Source organism: Suncus etruscus, chromosome 3 (assembly GCF_024139225.1).
Source record: "Suncus etruscus isolate mSunEtr1 chromosome 3, mSunEtr1.pri.cur, whole genome shotgun sequence".
NCBI classification, from domain to species: domain Eukaryota; kingdom Metazoa; phylum Chordata; class Mammalia; order Eulipotyphla; family Soricidae; genus Suncus; species Suncus etruscus.
Window position 1 is genome coordinate 11,406,115 of NC_064850.1, and position 23,525 is coordinate 11,429,639.

Below are 23,525 nucleotides of genomic sequence, written 5' to 3' on the forward strand. Positions count from 1 at the left end.
AATTGAGCTCCTAGATCAGCATTACAACTCCTAGGGATATAGCCTAGAAACCTAAAAACACAATACAAAAATGCCCTCTGCTCTCCTATGTTTATCGCAGCACTATTTACTCTAGCTAGAATCTGAAAACAACCCCAGTGCCCAACAACAGATGAATGGCTAAAGAAACTGTTGTACATCTGTACAATAAAATACTATGCAGCCATTAGGAAAAATGAAGTCATGGAGTTTGCTTATACATGGATGGACATGAAGATTATTATGCTGAGTGAAATGAGTCAGAGAGGGATAGACATAGAATAATCTCACTCATTTGTGGGACATAAGAAAAATAAAAGACAGTATGGTAATACTATCCAGAAACAGTAGTGATGAGGATCAGGAGGTAAGATGCTTGCAACAAAGAGTAGTGAATACAATTAATAGTTGAGGGCTGGAGGGATAGCATGGAGGTAAGGCATTTGCCTTGCACACAGAAGGACAGTGGTTTGAATCCTGGCATCCCATATGGTCCCCCGAGCCTGCCAGGAGCAATTTCTGAGTGTAGAGCCAGGAATAACCCCTGAGTGCTACTGGGTGTGGCCCTCCCCCCCCCCCCCCGCCAAAAAAAGAGTTGAAAAGGGTCCACTTTGACAATGGTAGTTGAAGCTTATCACTCTGTACAAGAACTGGGTGCTGAAAGGGGATAAAATGACATGCATGGTGCCCTTTAATTAATGCTAGTGCAAACCAGAGTGACAAGAAAAACAGAGAGAGAAGCAAAATTCCTCCTCCAGAGACAGGTGGGTATAAAATCACCCCACATACTATAACTCCAACCCCAGGTGAACGTGTCTAAAGAAGAGTCTCTGCACAAAGTAATTCAGACCAGGCTGAGGGTGAAGCACGTGTAGTCTTTCAATCATCTGCCTCATATGGAGAGCAAACTGCCTGCCTGAACCTGTTGTAATTGAGTCTAGAGACCACCCCAGGTGGGAGAGTATGAACAGTGTAAGGGCAGATGGCTGAGTCTAACCTGAACCTGTCCTATCCAGGTTTACATATAAGACAATCTCTGTTTTGGGGTAAAAGCAGGTTGTAAACAAACAAATACAACAACAACAAAAAAAAGAGAACCAGGAATGATCTTTGTTTCAGGTAAGGTCTCAGGATGTGTGTATTGTGTGTCTGTGTAGATGGGAGGGGAACCAGAGACACTGGTGGCAGGGAAAGTGTAACCAGTGAAGGGTTAGGTATATATACTCTGACTGAAACTCAAGTATCAACAAATTTATGACCATGGTGTTTAAATAGCGAATTTATTTTAAAAAAAAGTTATAAGAAATCAGATTAAATTATATATATTTACAATTAAATACTATTATTCACCTGGACAACAAACACTCAAAAAAAATCACTACTTTCATTTTACTATATTTTACTGTTCTTGAGGATCTTGGGGTTGTGGACAGAGCAGTTTGGCGAAAATAATGACATGTTTAAGATGCACCTTCTGGGAGGAGCAAAAAGATAGCCTGGGGTTAAGGAACTTGCCTTGCATGCAGCTGACCCTGGCACCACATTTGGTTGTCTGAACAAACCCAGGGATAATTCCTAAATACAGATCCAGAAATAACTCCTGAATAGCTCTGTAGGCCCTATCCTTCCCCACCCCACCCCCCCCCCCAAAAAAAGAACCTCAAGAAATAAAAATAAAGTTATTCTTTCTAATAGATTCGCAGAATCAGGGACTAGGGTCTGCCTGCTCACTATGAATCACTGATGAATTAGGAATTCCTAAGAACAACTGAGTGAACAAAAATGACTCATTCCTCAGTCATTCCTCATTATCTGAGTCATTGCTCAGATAAGCAGTGCTGTTAGGGGGCATGCGCATTACCAGGACACTTCTCTTCTCATTCTTTGCTTAGGTCAACAGGAGAGGCGAGTCCATATATCTTCATAACAGAGCCAACTGGGTGACTGTAGGCATCTGTTCTGCCAACCACACCACCAAGACCCCCAGTGTGATGCTACTCGCACATCTAGCATCTGTCACTGACAGCGATACAGAACCGCTTTACAGTAGTTTCCTAGAGCCATCATCTCCAGAGAAACTGGTGCTTACCAGGTGAGATACAAAGGTAGAAGGTTAAGAATCTCAAATAGAATGTCCTTCCCCCAGGATTTGAAAACAGAAACCACAGCAACAAATGCTCCGAGGGAACAAACATCTCATTTTGCTCAGTTCCACAAATGAAAGTCATTTCTTAAGTCTTGGGGGGAAAAAATCAGTTTGTCAACCTGGCAGTCAAGAAGGCAACTCACATTGATTCTTGAATTTTTATATAATATTGTGCTGATCTGTGCTAATATTGCCTATTAATTTAATGTTAGTCAATGTAGTTGGGCCAGAGAATGCTTAGTAGGCTGAGCACCTACTTTTGATCCTTGGCATTACCCAGTCCTTTGAACAGACAACTAGGAAAAGTCCCTGAGCACCTCCAGGTATGGCCCCCCAAAACAAAAGAAAAAGTCCAGAGTCCATTCAGTTTTAGTATTTGTGCTGCTCAAGGATAAACATGGAAGCAGATTTTTTAATTAAATCTAATTAACAAAAACTGTAGACGTGAGAATTCCTCTCACTGTGCCCCTCTCCCTTCATCAGCCCGACTTCTCAGAATTCGCTCTAGCATTCTCAAGTCATTAACTGAATGGGCAAGAGCAAATCACTTCTCCAAATTTCAGCTTGGGAATTTAATGGTATAGTAACTGGTAGTAGATCATTGCTGCTCTTTTAATATGTCATAGTTTTAGGATTAGGATGAAATGACACCCCCCCCCAAAGTCTGATAGCATGTAGTAAAAAGTTTTCTATTGTAATTTATGTTTGGACTTCTGTTGTTTTAACATACAGCCTTTGCACCCCCACCAGTACTGAAGTGCCACACCGAAGACTACTGTGATCATTTCTAGCCCATCTTCTCATTTCTTCCCCTACACACACACACCCTCTCCGGAACCTCTCCTTTCATTGCTTGGTAATCTCAATTCTACACAAGCCAAAGATTTGTCACCTCTTGATATTGTCTTTTCTCTTGTTCTGTTTCTCCATAAACCATGGATGAATAGATTATCCAGCAGTTATTTTTCCTCTTACATCACTCAACATAATAACCTCCAGTTCCATCAACATTGATGCAATATTTCATATTTTCTCATGGTTGTACAACATTCCACTGTGTGTAATATACCACAGCATTTTTTTTCCTCACTCATCTATCATTGGACAAGTAGTTTGTTTTTATATCCTCACTAGTGTACTTGATATTAAATGAAAGCACCTTTGAAGTGTTTTATTTTGGAGATGTTGGCATCTGGTAGTGCCCAGGATTATTTCTAACTCTGTGATCAAAGATGATTACTGGCAATGTTGAAGGGATTCTTTGTAATGGCGGGGATTAAATTGGAGCCAATTGCATGCAAAGCAAGCACCTAAATTTGTACTATTTCTCAAATTTCTGGATTCAGTTTTACAGGTGTGAAATTTATTAATCCGTGCACATGTTTATTAATATCAGTTCTTACTCTCTCTCTCTCTCTCTCTCTTTTTTTTGGTTTTTGGTTTTTGGGTCACTCCTGGCTCTATGCTCAGAAATCGCTCCTGGCAACCTTGGGGGATCATATGGGATGCTGGGATTCGAACCACTGTCCTTCTGCATGCAAGGCAAATGCCCTACCTCTATGCTATCTCTCCGGCCCCAGTTCTTACTTTCTTACAGCTCCTGTTTAATGATCTTACCTTTCCAATGATGAATGGAAAGTTAATCTCCCACTACTATTAAAATGCCATTCATCTCTTATAAACTTGCTTTAGTAAATTTATTGACCCTTTATTTGGTACATATGTATTTATAATAGTTAAGTCTTCTTAATCTATTGATCCCTTGACCAGTAAGTAATGTCTAACCCCCCCCATTTTTTAACTTGAATGCCATTTAGTCTTATGTAAGTACACCATCCCTGTTTTTAGTGTACTGTTAACTTAATGGGTTTTTTCATTCTTTTACTCTGAGTCTGTGTTGTGATAAGAGTTCAGGCATGTCTCTTGTAAGAAACAGAAAGTTAAGTGTCCATCCAGACACACTGTACCTTTTAATTTAAAAGATTAGTCCATTGAATTTAGATAAAATTTTGATGTGAACAACTTTGATACTGATTTTTAGAAGATTTTGATTCTTTTTCTCATTTAATATTTCTATTCTACAAGGCAATTTAGTATCCTTGCAGAGCTAATTTAGATGTGAAAAAATGCCCATAACAATTATTTGACTGCAAATGTTTTGGATCACCCCTTCAAATCTGAGTGATACCCTTAAAAAGCAGATAATTTTTGTTTGGTCCTTTTTATTCAGTACTTTGAATATATCATTCCATTCTCTTCTGGCTTATATATTTTAGAAATCTGAAGTGAGTCGTATGTTCCTTGCTTTGCTTTTGCTGCTTTAAGGAATTTCTCTCTCTCTTTCTCTTTCTCTCCATTTTTTATGATGTGTCTAAATGTTCTTCTCGGGTTTATATTGACTTGTCTTCTCTTTTTCATTCCGTTTTTCTGTCTCACCCAGTGGAACTTAAGATCTATTCCCAGAGATCCCCTGAGCACTTGGGAACTTGTTTGACAGGGCTTCTAGCATCCCTCTGGCCTCTCCTGTTTTTTATCGTGATTGGCGTCCTTTGATCCCCTGGATCAATGCATTAGTCTCCTTCAGACTCAGAACATTCTCAGCTATTAATTTTTTTACTCAGCCGTTCTTCACCCTTTCTCTCCTCTCCTGGGATTACTGAAGTTGTTCCTTCTGGTATTATCAAATATACATCTCAAATTTTCTTCCTTTGATTCTGTTCTTTTTTCTGTTACCTCTTCTTTATGAATGGTTTTTGTGGTCCTTATCTTTGGGTCATTGATTTAGTTTGCAGCTTTATTATTTTGCTGTTGAGACTTTTTACTCTATCCTTTAGCTCCATCATTACTGTTTAAATCTGTTCTTTAATTTTACTATCATTTTATTTAAGCTTATTGATTCTCTATTCAAATGATTTTTCAGGGGCCGGAGCGATAGCACAGTGGTAGGGTGTTTGCCTTGCAAACGCCACCAGCACTGGACAGACTGGATTCAATTCCCAACATCCCATATTGACCCCTGAGCCTGCCAGGAGTAATTTTTGAGTGCAGAGCCAGGAGTAACCCCTGAGCACTGCCGGGAGTGACCCAAAATTTAAAAAAAAATAATGATTTGTCAGATCAGTTTAAGGAGAAATGTTGTGTTTGTCTTCTTCAGGCAATTTAGAAAGATCTGACGTAGGGATCATCATCATCATCATCATCATCAGATTAAGATTATTTCTAGACTTTTGTCATCATCTGTTGATGTGGCTGAATTTTGCATGGGATCTACAAATGAGTGTCCAAGTTATTCCAGTCAGAAAGCCAGTGTTTCTAATCATAATAACAGGCTGGTATCGGTGACGCTACCAATTTCTGGTGCCATGAATGATGCTGTTTTATCAGCTTCAAAGGGCCGGATGATCACCGTAAGATAAACTAGGCTTATTCACGGCCACAGGCAGGTGTGAGGCAAGTTTGTTCTACCTTGGAGGGGGAGAAAGGGAAAGAGCTAGGCTTTAGATTAGTACTGACCCAAGAATACCCGAGTGGCTATGCTAAGAAGGCTTAGTTGGCATCCAGGGCTTCTCTATGTCTATTGTCTTGCCAGCTGCTATCTTCCTGTCCTTGTGCCTGATTTTAGATGAAACTCTGGGAAGCCTGGTGTCACCAGCCATCTGTCTATCAGATCACTCTCTCGTGAGCAAGTTTCCAATTTCCTCTTCTCTTTCCCTTTTCTTTTTCTTTTTTTCTCCCATTCTTTCTTTCTTTTTTTGTTTTCTTTTCTTTTCTCTTTCTATCTTTCTTGTGTGTAGGGGCAGATGGTTTTAGGCCATACAGCATTGTGTACTCCTGACTCTGTACATAGGACCATATCTGGTGCCAGGAATTGAACTGGCATGTGTTGCATGGAAAGCAAACTCCTTGCCTCCTGAACTATCAAGCCCCAATCTCCCCCCTTTTTTTAAATTAATATCTTTATTTAAACACCTTGATTACAAACATGATTGTGGTTGGGTTTCAGTCATGTAAAGAACACCCCCGCTTCACCAGTGCAACATTCCCATCACCAATGGTCCCAAATCTCCCTCCTCCCCACCCAACCCCCGCCTGTACTCTAGACTGGTTTTCTATTTCCCTCATACATTCTCATTGTTAGGATAGTTCGCAATGTAGTTATTTCTCTAACTAAATTCATCACTCTCTCTGGTGAGGTTCATGAAGTGGGCTGTAACTTCCAGCCCTCCTCTCTTATGTCTCTGAAAATTATTGCAAGAATGTCTCATTTTTCTTAAAACCCATAGATGAGTGAGACCATTCTGCATCTTTCTCTCTCTGACTTATTTCACTCAGCATAATAGATTCCATGTACATCCATGTATAGGAAAATTTCATGACTTCGTCTCTCCTGATGGCTGCATAGTATTCCATTGTGTGTATGTACCACAGTTTCTTTAGCCATTCCTCTGTTGAAGGGCATCTTGGTTGTTTCCAGAGTCTGGCTATTGTAAACAGTGCTGCAATGAATATAGGTGTGAGGAAGGGATTTTTGTATTGTATTTTTGTGTTCCTAGGGTATGTTCCTAGGAGTGGTATAGCTGGATCGTATGGGAGCTCAATTTCCAGTTTGTGGAGGAATCTCCATATCGCTTTCCATAAAGTTTGGACTAGACAGCATTCCCACCAGCAGTGGATAAGAGTTCCTTTCTCTCCACATCCCCGCCATCACTGCTTGTTCTCATTCTTTTAATTCCTTTCACTGTTTACCCTCACGTGTTAGTCTGCCTATGTTGAGGCAACTGCTTAGCCTGTTTCTCTGTTCTGAGAATTTAGGAGATAGAAATTGTCTGATCACCACTCATGTGTGCCTACCTGTTTCTCTGTTTTGGGCAGTCTGGGAACCACTAGTAGTCATTCAGGCATGCACCCCTCTAAAGAAATCACTCAGTCTGTTTCTCAGTTTCCTCTGACCAGTGAACAGCCTTTCATCAATTCACCACAGGATACCTGCATTCTATTCAAGATGAATACTGAAGGTGTGACCTGTTCTTCCCCAGGGAACATGAATTCTATGAGTCTCCAGCTGCTTGACCAAATGTTCTGAAGCTTTTACTGCTTTGTGTCTCTCCAAAGCGTTAAGCATGCCCCTCAGTTCTATCTTCAAAAATAACGGGGGGAGGAGGGGCAGAGAAGTACTGATGTTGTTGATCCTGCACCTCTGCTTTGCTGCCGTCAGGTGCTCATGGAAACCTTGATGCCAAAGTGGTGATCTCCAATTCCGTATTGCTTGAGTTTCCCATTCTTTTCTAGAAACATCCATGTATAGCTCCCACAGCCACATGGGTCCTGGCTGAGGCCTATACTAGGGAGTACTTTGGCCTGGGTTCTCTCTCTCCCCTGGCACCTCTTCCTTCCCTTGGAGCAGGAGTGAAACTCCTTCCTTGTTCCTCCAAATTCTGTTCTACTATCTTCCCTGGCACAGAGACCATAAGTGATCACTGGTCTTTGATTAGTTTTCAGGAATAAGCCCTGCAGAGATGATTTACATACAGTTGTCCTAAGTGTCTTCAACTCCTACAAAACAATCAAAAGGGCTAGTAATAAGGTAAAGCAGTAGAGCACTTGCCCACTTGCCTTGCATGTATAAGATTCAGTCCCCAGCACTGCCTACCAAATGAACAGCGAGATGTCCTGTGATAGTCTCCAAATGATGCCTCTGCATGACATTTGCTTTTTTTGATTGCAGGTTCCTCCCTCTACAGTTTGTTACTCTTACTGTGCATGATTTTGATAAGATGCGACTGAAAGTAAAGTTAGTAAGTAAAAAAGCCTACTACCTGCAGCTCTGCGCCCCTGCATACCTCCAGGACAGTTTGTTTGATCAATGGGTAGAGCTCATCTCCTTCCTAAATCAGGAGAAAGCCAAAGTTTCCAAAGTATCAGAAATCTCGAGCGCCTCCGAAATGACCAACAGCACAGACATCACATGTTCAACAGAAAACGTGGATCTGATGGGAATAGTAGATGAGAAGTGCCTAAACACGCACTCGGCCGCCAATCCTGAATATGTCATCGAAAGTGTCGACTTCTCCGATGTCACTGAGAACACTGATGTCACCGATGTTACAGATGTTCCTGAAAACGAAGTCAAAGAAGTCCCGGATGTAAGAATTGTCACAGAAGTCACAGAGATCCAAGATCAAAGTGAGATCAAAACTAGCTCAGTTGTCACGGTGGTATTTGAAAATGAAGACATAATCAAGTCCAAAGCAGAGGAAACGGTACGTGCCATGAAAGACGATTTTCTCAGAATTAAAACCATCACTCTTGTTAGTTAACTTCCTAACATTGGATATCAAAATGCAGTGAAACTTTGAGATTTGATTTTAGGGAGTGGGGAAAGGGACATTTCTCAACAGTGCTCAGGGTTCCTGGAACTGCACCCAGCAACACTCAGCCAAGGGTTCAATGCCAGGGCCTTAGTATGCCTTGTATTGGGTCCTGCATTGCTGGGTTCCTTCAGTCACCCTGCTTGTGTTCAGAGGCATCCAAGGCCACACCTTATAGAGCCCATCTAGGAGCAAGGATTAAACTCAGGTTTGCATTCACCGTAATGCCTGTACTATTTCTCAGCCTGAAGACTTGATCATTTTCATAAAGAGATTTTTTGATCCTTAAAATGTGCTGAAGGCGGAGCCGGGAGAAATAGCACAGTGGTGTTTGCCTTGCAAGCAGCCGATCCAGGACCAAAAGTGGTTGGTTGGAATCCCGGTGTCCCATAGGGTCCCCCGTGCCTGCCAGGAGCTATTTCTGAGCAGACAACCAGGACTAACCCCTGAGCACCACCAGGTGTGACCCCAAAAAAAACAAAAACAAAACAAAACAAAAAAAACTTGGGGCCAGAGAGATAGCATGGAGGTAAGGCGTTTGCCTTTCATGCAGGAGGTCATCAGTTCGAATCCCGGCGTCCCATATGGTCCCCTGCGCCTGCCAGGAGCGATTTCTGAGCCTGGAGTCAGGAGTAACCCCTGAGCACTGCCGGTGTGACCCAAAAACCACAAAAAAAAATGTGCTGAAGGGGTTTGTAAAATATGACCTCCTGAAATTGGATGTCACATCATCACTTTGCAATTTAATCTGATATCAGGAATCTAAACTGGGGAGGAAATAACTTTGAAATCAAAATACCTGGGTTAGAATCTCTCCCTGCTTGCTACGTATTACATATTAGTTTGGCTAATCCCCTTAATTTATATGAGCCTTTGTCCCTCATTTCTATAATGAGGATATTAATATGACATGTGGCTTAAAATGAGATTCAAATGATCATGAGATTACCCAGCATGTTAGACTGGAGTGATAATATGATGAGTAGGCTGTGTGCCTTGTACACAGCTGAAATGCAAGCTTATAAAAAACTATTTAAGGGCTGGAGAAATACCACAGAGGTAAGGTGTTTGCCTTACATGCGGAAGGATGGTGGTTCGAATCCCGGCATCCCATATGGTCCCCCGAGCCTGCCAGGAGCGATTTCTGAGTGTAGAGCCAGGAGGAACCCCTGAGCACTGCTGAGTATGACCCAAAAAAAAAATTAACCTATAAAGCTATTAAAAGAATATAAGCAGGGCCAAAATTAAAAAATATGAAAAGGATTCAGGCATTTGCCTTCACCTTGACCCTAATTTATTTCCTTGAACTGCATATAGTCCTTCAAGCACCATTAGGAATGATCCCTGAGCACAGCCAGGAATTTTCCCTGAAGGCAGTGAATTTGCCCAAAAACCAAACAATAGGAACTATACAGAATGATAGTGGTCAAAAAAACAAAAACAAAAAGTATGGTTAATTTGGAATTTATATAACTGTAATTGGGATGAGAAGTGGTACAGAGATTTCTAAAATCATGAATCAAGTCCCTTGTCTGAGTAGTAGTTAATATGTAATTCTTTAGATAAAGAAATGAATTATTAGCTACCAACATAATAATTTGGGGTGGAATAAAAAGAAAAATATGAATTTATCATATCTATACCATGTTTATACATTTTTTTTTTTGGTTTTTGGGCCACACCCTGCAGTGCTCAGGGGTTAGTTACTCCTGGCTGTCTGCTCAGAAATAGCTCCTGGCAGCCACGGGGGACCATATGGGACACCAGGTCCTGGATCGGCTGCTTGCAAGGCAAATACCACTGTGCTATCTCTCCGGGCCCATGTTTATACATTTTAAATTATTAAAAAGCTCATGATTATTTTATTTTTGTACCACACCCAACAGTGTTTGGGGTAATATTCCCAATTAATTCACTTTCTGTGTGCTCAGGAGAATATGTACTACTCATGATTGAATCCAGGCCTCCTACATAAAAAGCATCTATTCAACACACAGAAGCCATCTATCTCTGTCTCTATTTGGTAAATAGTAAATAAAGTATTCTAAACATTGGGGCCGGGTAGGTGGCGCTGGAGGTAAGGTGTCTGCCTTGCAAGCGCTAGCCAAGGAAGGACCGCGGTTCGATCCCCCAGCGTCCCATATGGTCCCCCCAAGCCAGGGGCGACTTCTGAGCACATAGCCAGGAGTAACCCCTGAGCGTCAAACGGGTGTGGCCCAAAAACCAAAAAAAAAAAAAAAAAAAAAAAAAAAAAAAGTATTCTAAACATCATAAGAAAACGGCTACATTGATTTAATAAATCTATGAGCTCTTGATCTTCAGGAATCTAGGCCAAGCTCTTAAACACTCAGTGAACTTTTGTTAAATAAATGCCCATTTTGTAGACAAACACTTGTAGACAAACACTTTTGGGAGGGGTTAGAGTGGGAGGCCCTGCCAGGTAGTGCTCGGGAGGCTTCTTCCAACAATTCTCAGGTGTCAGGTATAGGCAGAGACCAAGTGGTACCGGAAATCAAACCATGGTTGACCCCATGCAAGGCATGTACAGTCTATTGTAGTCTTTCATAGATTTAGAAAAAGTATCATGATAGGAAACAGATAAAGACTATGACCCTTTTATCTAAAATTTCATGTATACATGTAGACAAGGAATCGATCATATTTTGTTTATTTATGTAATGTGGGATTATGAACAATTTATATTTTTTTCTTTAGCCTTCTAAATTTAATTTTACCTAAAATAATTTTGTTTTGCAAAAAATGCTTTAATTTACATAATTTTAATGTGAATAAAAATGTTTATAGGATCAGAGAGATATAATACAATGGGTAGCATGCTTGAATTGCACCTTAAACCCTAGCACCACATACACTGCCAGGAATAATCTCTGAGCACAGAGCCAGGAGTAAGTCCTAAGCACCACAGGGTAGCCCAAAAATTAAAAAAATATATATTTAAAATCATTAAGTGAAAAATAAAGGATAAAGAAATGCAGTATTGACAGACAGCAAACACAGAATCAATACATCGATGAAAAGAGCAGGAGGAAATGTATCATAGGAGTCATTATTTCAAGTTTGTACCATCAAGGGAGCAATAATTTACTCCCTTTCATTTTATATCTTGCAGTATTTTCCTAGACATTTTCTAATAAAATGTGTATCTCATTATGAAGATAAAAAGTAAGTTGTATTTTTAAGAAGGAAAATAATTTTGTGGGTTTTTTTCTGTTTATTTATTTGGTTTTGGTTTTATTTATTTATTTGGTTTATTTATTTTGGTTTTATTTATTTATTTGGCTTATTTATTTTGGTTCTGGTTTTGATTTTTTTGTTTGTTTTGGGGGGGTTGTTTTTGTTTTTTTTTTGGAGGGGGCCACATCCGGTGATGCTCAGGGGACACTCCTGGCTTTGCACTCAGAAATCGCTCCTGGCTTGGGGGACCATATGGGATGCCGGGGAATCGAACCATGGTCCGTCCTAGGTTAACCACATGCAAGGCAAATGCCCTACCACTTCACCACCACTCTGGCCCCTGGTTTTGGTTTTGGTCCACACCTGGCAGTACCAAATGGTTAGTCCTGGCTATCTGCTCAAGGGCCAGTCTAGGTGGTGCTTGGGACCACATGGAATACCGGTGATCAAACCCAGGTTGACCACCCACAAGGCAAACATTCTACTTACTGTGCTTATCACTCCTGCCCCAATAACTTTATTTTTAAGAAAACGTTTGATAAATGCCAGGAATTGATTGTGAAGAAAGGTACAGTTAGGCAGATTATTATAGACAATGTTTCTGAGAGACTCTGAGAAGGTAGAATGACTGTGAGAAATGAATCATTAACACATCAGGAAATGAATGAGAGGAAGCAATGCTAGAGTACTAAATCTTAGGTATTAAACCTCGGAGTAGTAAGTCTTAGAGTCTAAATCTGTTAAAAACAAACTCTTTATTATTAATATGATCCACCAACTCCTGTCAACCATTAGATGTTCTTAAATTAAGAGCAACCCTCGGGGCCAGAGCAATAGCACGGCAGATGGGGCATTTGCCTTGCACGCAGCCAATCCAGGTTCGATCCCCCACATCCCATATGATCTCCCCCAAGCCTTCCAGGAGTGATTTATGAATGCAGAGCCAGGAGTAACCCCTGAGTGATGCCAGGTGTGGCTCCCCCCTCCCCACAAAAGAAAGCAATCCCAATTTAAGGAGTAAGTAGATGGCAAGGCATTTCTACAAAAACTTTTCTCTGATAATTCAATAAAAGGAAGTACTGCAAGTGCTGATGGTCTTGTATAAATTCCATACATTAATACATGAACTTTAGCGTGTACTGTTTTATATCTGCATGATGCCACAATAGAATCCACTTTGTTGGTGATCTGGCAACACCTAGCCTTCTTCACTCATCATTGCTTGGGCACAAAAGGGCAACTCAGTTAAAATAGGAAGGACATATAGCCATGTGAGATATGAATTCATACTATTCTATGTCTACCTGATGCATTTTTTTGATTTGCTACTGCTTGTTATTTCTATAGAAAATAAAAAACATTCCGAAGCCTGGATGTCTACGAGATTCAAGCAATAAGAGTGATCTTTCGAAACGTGTCACCATCTCAAACTTGACATTGACTTTTGAAGGTGAAAAACGTATTCATTCCACCATGACTCCAGGCAAAAGTGCATCCAGCAATGAGGATAAAATCTCTAAAAAGAAGATAACTGATCGTAAAGACACAACCAACACAGCTGAAGCATCCAGGTATGCGAGGTGGGGAAGTGTGAGAGAAGCTGACAGGACGTCAGAGAAATAGATAGATGTGTGCTCTAAAGTCCCTGGCAGATGTTTTGGTTTTGCTCGAGTCTCACACACTGATGGAGTGAAATTAAGTGATAGTATGGTCAACTTTAATTATCAGTTGGTTCAATCTTAACTAACTTTTATATTTTCATCAACCTCTCCCACTATTTACTTGTCATTCTACCTTTCTTCCTAGAGTAGACTTTATGCTAAAGAAAATAGAATAGGGGCCAGAGCAATAGTACAGTGGGTAGGGCACTTGCCTTGCACATGGCCTACTGGGGTACAATCCCTGGAATCCTATATTGTTCCCCAAGCCCACCCAGAGTAATATCTGAGCACAGAGCCAGGAACAAACACTGAACACCACTGGGTGTGTCCAAGAAAGAAAGGAAAGGAGAAAGAAAGAGAGAGAGAAAGAAAAAGAAGAAAGAAAGAAAGAAAGAAAGAAAGAAAGAAAGAAAGAAAGAAAGAGAAAGAAAGAAAGAAAGAAAGAAAGAAAGAAAGAAAGAAAGAAAGAAAGAAAGAAAGAAAGAAAGAAAGAGAGAGAAAGAAAGAAAGAAAGAAAGAAAGAAAGAAAGAAAGAAAGAAAGAAAGAAAGAAAGAAAAAGAGAAAGAAAGAGAAAGAAAGAAGGAAAGAGAGAGAAAGAAAGAAAAAGAGAGAGAAAGAGAAAGGGAGAAAGAAAGAAAGAAAGAAAGAAAAAGAGAAAGAAAGAGAAAGAAAGAAGGAAAGAGAGAGAAAGAAAGAAAAAGAAAGAAAGAAAGAAAGAAAGAAAGAAAGAAAGAAAGAAAGAAAGAAAGAAAGGAAGGAAGGAAGGAAGGAAGGAAGGAAGGAAGGAAGGAAGGAAGGAAGGAAGGAAGGAAGAAGAAAGAGAGAGAGAAAGAAAGAAGGAAAGAGAGAGAAAGAAAGAGGAAGGAAGGAAAGAAAAAGAAAGAAAGAGAGAGAAAGAAAAAGAAAGAAAGAAAAAGAAAAAGAAAGCTAGAAAGAAAGAAAAAGAGAAAGAAAAGGAAGGAAGGAAGGAAGGAAACAGAAAAGTGTCTGTCATTGGTTGTAAGCTAACTATAAAAGATCATTGTAGTATCATAAAGATAAAAATGAAACTGATTATTCTGAAGTAAAACTTCATAATTGACATGATTGAAAATGATGGATTATGTCGAATTCTTTTTTAAAATGAAAAGGAAGCAGGGTAAAACAGACGGAATAAAACTAAAGAATAAAACGAGAACATTTTAAAGTAATTTGAAATGGTAAAGAGTCTGGTTGGGGCCAGAACAGTAGGTAAGATAAGCACACTAGGTTAAGATATTTGCTTTGCACAGGCCCACCAGGTTCAATCCTCTTCATCCCATATAGTCCCTCAAGCCTGTCAGGAGTAATTTCTGGGTGCAGAACCAGGAGTAACCCCTGAGTGCTACTGGCTGTGTCCCAAAAAATAAAATAGAAAGAGATTGGTTGGTTTTTCAAAGGGATAATTAAAAAGGACAAACTATCAGATGATTCTTTTAAAGGATAAAATTAGAAACATGCAGTATTAATAGCAAAACGAATAAAATAATGAGAAAGATTTTTATCTGTTACTGAGATTAAGATGATTTACTTTATTAATTCAGAACTTTCAAATTAGTGATCTTAAAAATATATAGAAAAGAAAAAACTAACACAATCTTAAATAGAAAACATCAGAAAAGATTATCCAGGGGCTGGGTAGGTGGCGCTGGAGGTAAGGTGTCTGCCTTGCAAGCGCTAGCCAAGGAAGGACCGCGGTTCGATCCCCCGGCGTCCCATAGGGTCCCCCCAAGCCAGGGGCGATTTCTGAGCACATAGCCAGGAGTAACCCCTGAGCATCAAACGGGTGTGGCCCAAAAACCAAAAAAAAAAAAAAAAAAGAAAAGAAAAAGAAAAGATTATCCAAAACTGTTGTGTATGTAAATATTTTGGGGGATTACTATGTTACTCACCCTAAACTGATTGGTGATTGTGCCCTACCCTAGGGTGTGACCTGGCATTCTGCCCCCACCCTAGGGTAGGACCTGATTCTGCTTTCACCATTGGTTGGTATCTGATCCCACCATTGGGTGGGACCTGATTCTGGAGTATAAAAACGGGAGTCTGTGGAAGGCCGGGAGCTTTTTGCTGGCTGGAACTGAATCTGAGTCTTTGGACTTCAGTTTTGTCCATCCGAATAAAGCAAATATTTCCACGAGCCTGATTGTCTGCGAGCTGTTTACCCGCCGTTTCACCTCAGAACCGTGGGCTAGACAGGGTGGCAGACGCGTGCTCCGAGCTGGAAGAAAAAGGCCTCATTCTCCATCCCACCATCAGTCAACCTCTTCAGGGGCTGACTTGCTACACAAAACTAGTTGGGATACATTGCAGCAGTCAGGGCTCATGCCTAGCATAAAGGACTTGGGACTAAGCAGCATCAAATTTAACCACAATCTACTGGCTAAGAATAGCTAGTGGGGCCATTGGTTCTTCTGAGGGACCCCCAATAGAAAGATCACCCAAGAGCTACTATAAAAGGACAGAACTGACATTCAGGTTTGAAGGAAAGATACACAGCTTCACATCTAGACAACAGCTGAGGAACATTACAGACTCAAAACCAACCTTAAAAGAAGAGCTGACTCTCTCTCTCTCTCTCTTTCTCTCCTCTCTCCTCTCTCTCCTCTTTCTCTTCTCTCTTTCGCTCTCTCCTTTCTCTCCTCTCTCTTTCTCTCCTCTTTCCTCTCTCTCCTCCTTCTCTTCTCTCTTTCTCTCCTGTCTCCTTTCTCTCCTCTCTCCTCTTTCTCTCCCCCTCTCCTCTCCTCTCTTTCTCTTCTTGCTCCTCTTTCCTCTCTCCTCTCTCCTCTTTCTCTTCTCTCTCCTCTCTCTCTGCTTTCTCTTCTCTCTTTCTCTCTCTCCTCTCTCCTCTCTTTCTCTCCTCTGTCTCCTCTTTTTCTCCTCCTCTTTCTCTCCTCGCTCCTCTTCCTCTCCTCTCTCTCCTCTCTCTCTCTTTCTCTCTCTCTCTTTCTCAAAGGCTAACAAATGTGGGGAGTTGGAGATATAATACAGTTCTCCAGCATGCCCTGCATCCATTCCCCTCCCTCAACACACCTGGTCCCATGGCATTCAGGCCGTAGCAAGGGATGGACACACACACACACACACACACACACACACACACACACACACACAGTAGATTCAAGAGCTAACAAATATGTGGGGCGTGTACAGTGACTAAGGTGCATGCCCTCCTGAGTTAAAAACTCCCCTGCAACAAATAAGGTCCCAAGAGTACCTCCAGGTGCGAACCCCCAAAAAACAAACAATAAAATAATTAAAAAAAGGGGCCGGGCGGTGGCGCTAAAGGTAAAGTGCCTGCCTTGCCTGCGCTAACCTTGGACGGACCGCGGTTCGATCCCCCGGTGTCCCATATGGTCCCCCAAGCCAGGAGCAACTTCTGAGCACATAGCCAGGAGTAACCCCTGAGCGTTACCGGGTGTGGCCCAAAAACCAAAAAAAAAAAAAAAAAAAAAAAAAAAATAATTAAAAAAAAAAAGAAGAACTGAAAGGTCTACTTTAAGGGAAGGCAGACCCAACAAACAGACCAAACTCTTACAAAAAGATGACACTAAATCTCATGACAATCATCTATCTCAATGCCAATGGACTAAACATACACGTTAAGAGACTCAGAGTGACAAAATGAATAAAAATGTTGAATCCTTAGGGCTGGAGCAGTGGTGCAAGTGGTAAGGCAGTGCCTTGCCCACACTAGCCTAGGAAGGACTGTGGTTGGATCCCCCAGCGTCCTATATGGTTCCCCAAGCCAGGAGCGATTTTTGAGCACATAGCCAGAAGTAGCCCCTGAGCGTCACCGGGTGTGGCCCAAAAGCCAAAAGCCAAAAGCCAAAAGCCAAAAAAAAAAAAAAAAAAAAAGACTGGAATGGCCAGACTTATATCAGATGACACAGACTTCAGACTTAAAAAGGCAATAAGAGATGGAGATGCTGGGGTTGGAAAGATAGCATGGAGGTAGGGCGTTTACCTTGCGTACGGGAGGACAGTGGTTTGAATCCCAGCATCCCATTCAGTCCCCTGAGTCTGCCAGGAGTGATTTCTGAGCATAGAGCCAGGAGGAACCCATGAGTGCTGCTGGGTGTGACCCCCCCCCCCAAAAAAAAAGATGGAGATGCACACTTCTTGATAATCAAGGGATATGCACACCAAGAAGAAATCACACTCATAAACATATATGCATCCAGTGAGGGACCAGCAAAATATTTAAAACAATTGCTTGGCAATACAATAATAGTAAGAGACTTCAACACAGTCTTGTCTTGCCTTGCTAGGTCAACCAGGCTAAAACCCAACAAAAATATACTAGCTCTGAAGGAAGAACTGGAAGAGAATGGCTTACTTTAGTAACATATATATAGGGCTCTTCATCCCCAGAAAACTAGATATATTCTGGATAAATTGTAGGTACACATTATTCTCCAATGTACATGGGTCATTCTCCAAAATAGACCACATGTTGGGCCCTAAAACCTATCTCCATAAAATCAAGAGGATAGAAATCGTAAGAAAAAAAAACAAACTACCTTCTCAGTTCATCATGCACTGAAATTAGAGGTGAATCACAGACACAGAGAAAAAACTTTACTAGAAATTAAACAACTTACTACTAAAGAATCAGTGGGTCAAAGATTAAGTCAAAGAGGAAATCAAAAGATTCCTGGAAACAAAAGAGAATGAAGACACAAATTATCAGAATTTGTAGGACACAGCCGAAGCATATTAAGAGGAAAATTTATAGCTTTACAAGTATTCATCCAGAAGGAAGAAGGGGCCTACTGAAATAACTTAATGGCACAGCTCAAAATTTGGAAAAATAAAAACAAAATCAACCAAAAATAGGCACACAGAAGGAAATAATAAAGCTTAGAGCCGGGGCCAGAGAGATAGCATGGAGGTAAAGTGTTTGCCTTTTATGCAGAAGGTCATTGGTTCAAATCCCGGCATCCCATAGAGTCCCCTGTGCCTGCCAGGAGCAATTTCCGAGCATGGAGCCAGGAGTAACCCCTGAGCACTAGCGGGTGTGACCCAAAAACCAAAAACCAAAAATAAATAAATAAATAAATAAATAAATAAATAAATAAATAAATAAATAAATAAATAAATAAATAAAAAGCTTAGAGCAGAAATTAATGAACTAGAAATACAAAAAAAATCCAAAAGCTCAATGAAAGAGTTGGTTCTTTGAAAAAGTAAACAAGATTGACAAACCATTAGCCAAACTCAAAAAGAAAGGGAGAGAAACTTAATAAATCAGATAAGAAATTATGAGGAGATTGCTACAGACAGGACATAAATTCAAAGGACAATCAGAAATTACTTTGAGAAGCCCTCTGTCTTGAAATATGAAAAACTGGAAGAAATGAATAAATTTTTGAGCTATAACCTCCCAAAGTTAAACCAAGATGATCGGGCATAACTGAAGAGACATGTCACTATTGAGAAAATCAAATTGGTAATCAAAAGTCTTCCCAAAATCAAAACTCTGGGCCCAGATGGATTTGAATTTTTACAAATCTTTCAAGAGGAAGAAGGAGAAACACAAATATGAAAGCATGGGGAACAAGGGCCAAATGGTCTCAGGTGTATTGATAGTGTTTAAAAAGGACAGAACTAAATATCCAAGCAAAAGGCAACAACAGTGGAATCAAAAACCCAAACTTAAGCAAATCAAACTTAAAATGGGCCTGCCATACTGGCAGGATGCTGGGGGGCAGGGAGAGGTGGTATGGAATGTACTTTAGGAACATTGGTAAAAGGAGATTGAAACAGAAGGCAAAGCATTGGCCGTGATTCATTATATGTCTGGGACCCAACTATAAAGGACTTTGTAAATCACAATGGTTTCAATAAAATAAAATATTTTAAAAAGGAAAAAAAAACCCAGCTTTTTCTCAGAGCCAAAGAGAGCTTAGCAGACTGTAGCACAGGCTTTGCATGCCAAGATTGAACATATCTCCAACATTTTATGGTCTCCTCTACACTATCAGGAATGTGCCAAGAACACTGAACCAGCAGTAACTCCTGAAAACAGGGGTGGCCCCAAAACCAAACTAAACAAATGTTAATGGCAAAAATAAAAGAGAGCTTGAAGAAGAAAAAGTAGGTTGTATTTCAGTGCTGGCAGAGATGACACATCATCATAAGCTGCTCTAGTTTTCTTAGAAATGTAGATATAACTCAGGCCCTGGGGTGGGCGGAGGAGGGAAACCCCTCCCCTTTCAATTTTCAAACTGGAGAGGGTGCCTGCAGTTGGACCCAGCAGAGTGCACATGCCAGGAAAGCTGTCCGTCTTTTTTCTGGTTTGTCAGGATCTCTGGGCAGACAGCGGGCCACAGACCTCCTGGACTGAACACTTGGTCCAGGAGACTGAGACCCCCCCCCCACGCCAGGTGGGTCTTCATGGTCGGCCCTGGCAACTCGGGCCCTGGGGGGCAGGCAGAGGAGGGAAACCCCTCCCTATGCATACTGAACCCCCTGTATTGTTTGCTACTAATACTATTTTTCAAAACCCCGCGGGCGCAAACGCACTCACGCGACAAATATACTTTTTAAGCATTATTCAAAAACATTCCTGATCCTAGACTGTTCCTAGGAATGGAATCAGGATGCCCACGATTTGGATAAAACACTCAAATAGACCTTTATTCTCTAGTCTTTTTGTGGACGTGACTTTTTATATTGACTCCAAGACTTAAACCATAAACAGTCCATCTATATATTGTATATAGTCTCTATACTGTATTGCCTCTCCCCTCACCCTTGTGTCTCTCCTACCCCTTCATCCCCGAACCCTGAATCATTATCTTCCCCTTATTTAACCCTCTTTATCCTCAGTTCCTAACTGGGTAGACACCAAGACTGACCTTCTGCCCCAACAGACCACCATCCAGCTCCTCATTGAAAGACACCCTCCTGGTCCCCATCTCATGCCTCGACAAAGAACTACAACCAACAAGCCCGCTGACCCATGCTTTGTGGCCCCTCTCACCCCCATCAAACTATGGACTGTTGCATGATAGCGGAATCAGCTTCAGCAAACTCCATAGTTCAAGGACAATATAGGGTTCTGTAATGCCGCAAAACATGTCTCAAACTCAACTATCACCTGTTTTCTTCAAATACCTTTGTTTTCTTTCTTTCTTTTTTTTTTCATTTTAAACACAGGTTTATTTATCTGTTCTATTTTAATGTATTCATACTTTTGCTATCATTATCATTTTTGGTGCTGCTTGGTACTAAAGCCTTGCCTGGGATAAAATGGCAGATCAAAAACAGACCACAGAAAGTGTGAGTATAACCAGTCATCCTTATCCAGAATAGCAGCAGCAATCCAACATGAAACTATACGTTTTTTTTTTTTGGTTTTTTTTTTTTTTTTTTGGTTTTTGGGCCACACCCTGTGACGCTCAGGGGTTACTCCTGGCTATGCGCTCAGAAGTTGCTCCTGGCTTCTTGGGGGACCATATGGGATGCCGGGGGATCGAACCGCAGTCCGTCCTAGGCTAGCGCAGGCAAGGTAGGCCCCCTACCTCCAGCGCCACCGCCCGGCCCCCGAAACTATACGTTTTTGTATGGGAACAGTAAACAAGGGGAAACCAAAGACACAGAAACAAGATCTTATTTTCTAGGGATAAGACCTTACACTTTTTTTTGTTTTGTTTTGTTTTGTTTTGGGGCCACACCCGGCGGTGCTCAAGGGTCACTCCTGGCTGTCTGCTCAAAAACAGCTCCTGGCAGGCATGGGGAGACCATATGGGACACCAGGATTCGAACCAACCACTTTTGGTCCTGGATCGGCTGCTTGCAAGACAAACGCCACTGTGCTATCTCTCCGGGCCCAAGACCTCACACTTTTTATAACACAAGGGTGCCTCCCAACCTGGACATGTGTCATGTGGATACAACCCAGTCTCCAGGAGATTGAACAGTGTCAGTTCAACTCCAAACCCCAGATCCCAGATGTAAAACTGATACAGCTCTGGGAAACAACTCCAGGAACCAACTCCATTGGGAGAATTATAGCACAGCTCTGGCACCAACTTGTACCAGTTATGATATGACAATGAGGAAATGACAACTTGACCCAAGACCAAGTCGTCTCATCACCTCACCTAACACTGGATGGAAACCAGAAGATGTACTGTTTTTTGAGCAGCGAAAAATAAGAGCACCATGTACAGAAAACTGACTTTGACAGCTGCGACTGGGCAGAACTATCCTGGGGACTGATAAGGACATGCTGGGGACTGCCCTAGACTGTGGACCAGAACTCTTATTTAAAAAAAAAATGAATTTCTTATTGCAGAGGCCCAACTTGGACAACAGAGACTGAGCAGAACCCTTAGATCCATAATATCCCATACTTTGGCTTGGGGACTGAATGAAAACAGGGAGCATCGGATACAGAAGACTGTACACAACAATGGTTGAATAGAACCTTTAGAACCGTAAAGGTTCTAACCTAGACCCTGTCCTAGGACCTGGACAAATGCCAAGAACGCTGGATACAGTGGCCTCATTGTAAAAGTTTGTGAAAGTTTCCTGGCACCACATACAAAGCCCTTGGAATGAGGTAATGAACACCTATGGAGACAGGGGTTGATCCCATGATGGTATCTTCAAGGATGGAGAAGCCCTGAATCTCCTAGGCCATGGGAATTCCCATTCTCCCCCAATGCTTACTGTGCCTATACAAAAAAAAAAAAAAAATAGTGGAGGGAACGCCAAACCCTACCACTGCAGCACCCCTTCTTTTTCTTGTTTTGTTTTGATTTGTTAGTTTTTGACTTTATTTTCCTTCTTTCCTCCACTTTTCTCTTCCCTTTTTACTCCTGAGATTATTATTTGGTGATTTTTTTCTTCTTTTTCTCTTTCTTTTTTTGGTAGTTGCGGCCAATTTTTTTCTCTCTTCCTTTTTTTTTCTCTTTTTTTTTCTTTTTTTTTTCCTTCTTATCCTTTTTATCACAAACGACAGCAGAATAACAATCTACAACAAGCTATAAAGTGGAGACCAGTGCTCGCTTCGGCAGCACATATACTAAAATTGGAACGATACAGAGAAGATTAGCATGGCCCCTGCGCAAGGATGACACGCAAATTCGTGAAGCGTTCCATATTTAAAAAAAAAAAGTGGAGACCAGTTGCACTAGTATTCTGGGGGTAAAGGAGGGAGATATGAGATGCATGCTGGAAACGGGGGTGGAGGGAGGACAGCACTGGGGTGGGAGTGCCCCTCATTCGTTGTCACTATGTACCATAAATAATGCTGTGAAAAAGAAAAAAGAAAAGAAATGTATATATAGAAATGATCAAAGCCCCTTTCTATACTATCTTTTGTTCTCTTCACTCTGCTCATAGGAGAGATAAAACAAGCCAGAGAAAGACAAGAAGAGATTATTAGATGTATGTGGGCCAATGAAAGGAAGTTGTCTCTTGAGTTAAAACAAAAAAGTATTCAAAACTATTTAATGAATGGCTGAAGAAACATCACAAGGGATAAGTTGCTTCTCTAGCACGCATACAACCAATCCCAATTAGGTCCCCAGCCCTGCGTGTGGTTCCTCTGGACATTAATAGGAGTAATACCAGAGCACAGACCCAGGATGAAGCCCTGAACACCACTGTGGATGGCCCAAAAACTAAAAAGTAAACCCATTTTAATGATCAAAGGATTAAGCATTCTAGATGAATTTTCCGTTAACCTCCTTTCTTAGGCAACTGGAGGTAAGGGAAATTTTAAAAATATGAAAAACTCAGGAGATTGACAGACCTTGAACTCAGAATAATGTTAGCTCCTGGAATGCCACATTCCTCACAATTCAAGAGCCTCCAGATGCAAGAACTGAAACAGGCAGAAGACTGACGGTTACTTAGGATTTACAATGCTTTTGGTTGTTTGCTCAAGTAAAATGTCACTTAATTTCTAGTGGTATAAGCCAGTGATTCTCAGTGTCAACAGTCAGCAGCATCACCTGAGAACATTCTATCCCTATCCTTCTGATTCATAAATTTGGGAATAGGTTCAGTGCATAATAGAACAGGTCCCAAGCAGTGCTAATGCAGGATTTCTGAAACCTTTCCACCTGAAACCCCTTTTACACCCGAAACTTGAAACTACCTGA

General features: G+C 41.1%; 1 protein-coding gene and 1 non-coding gene across 2 annotated transcripts in view; both read left to right on the forward strand.

Annotated features, from left to right (window-relative positions):
* Positions 1-23,525, forward strand: part of GARIN2 (golgi associated RAB2 interactor family member 2) — a 35,847-nt gene that overhangs the window by 3,858 nt on the left and 8,464 nt on the right. Inside the window, exons 3-5 of the mRNA XM_049770271.1 lie at positions 1,911-2,110; positions 7,890-8,424; positions 13,075-13,337. Of these exons, the coding sequence (XP_049626228.1) occupies positions 1,911-2,110; positions 7,890-8,424; positions 13,075-13,337 (998 nt within the window). The remainder of the gene's footprint in view (positions 1-1,910; positions 2,111-7,889; positions 8,425-13,074; positions 13,338-23,525) is intronic.
* LOC126005566 (U6 spliceosomal RNA) lies at positions 22,418-22,524 on the forward strand. The gene has a single exon (XR_007494615.1). It is a non-coding gene; the product is annotated as a U6 spliceosomal RNA (small nuclear RNA).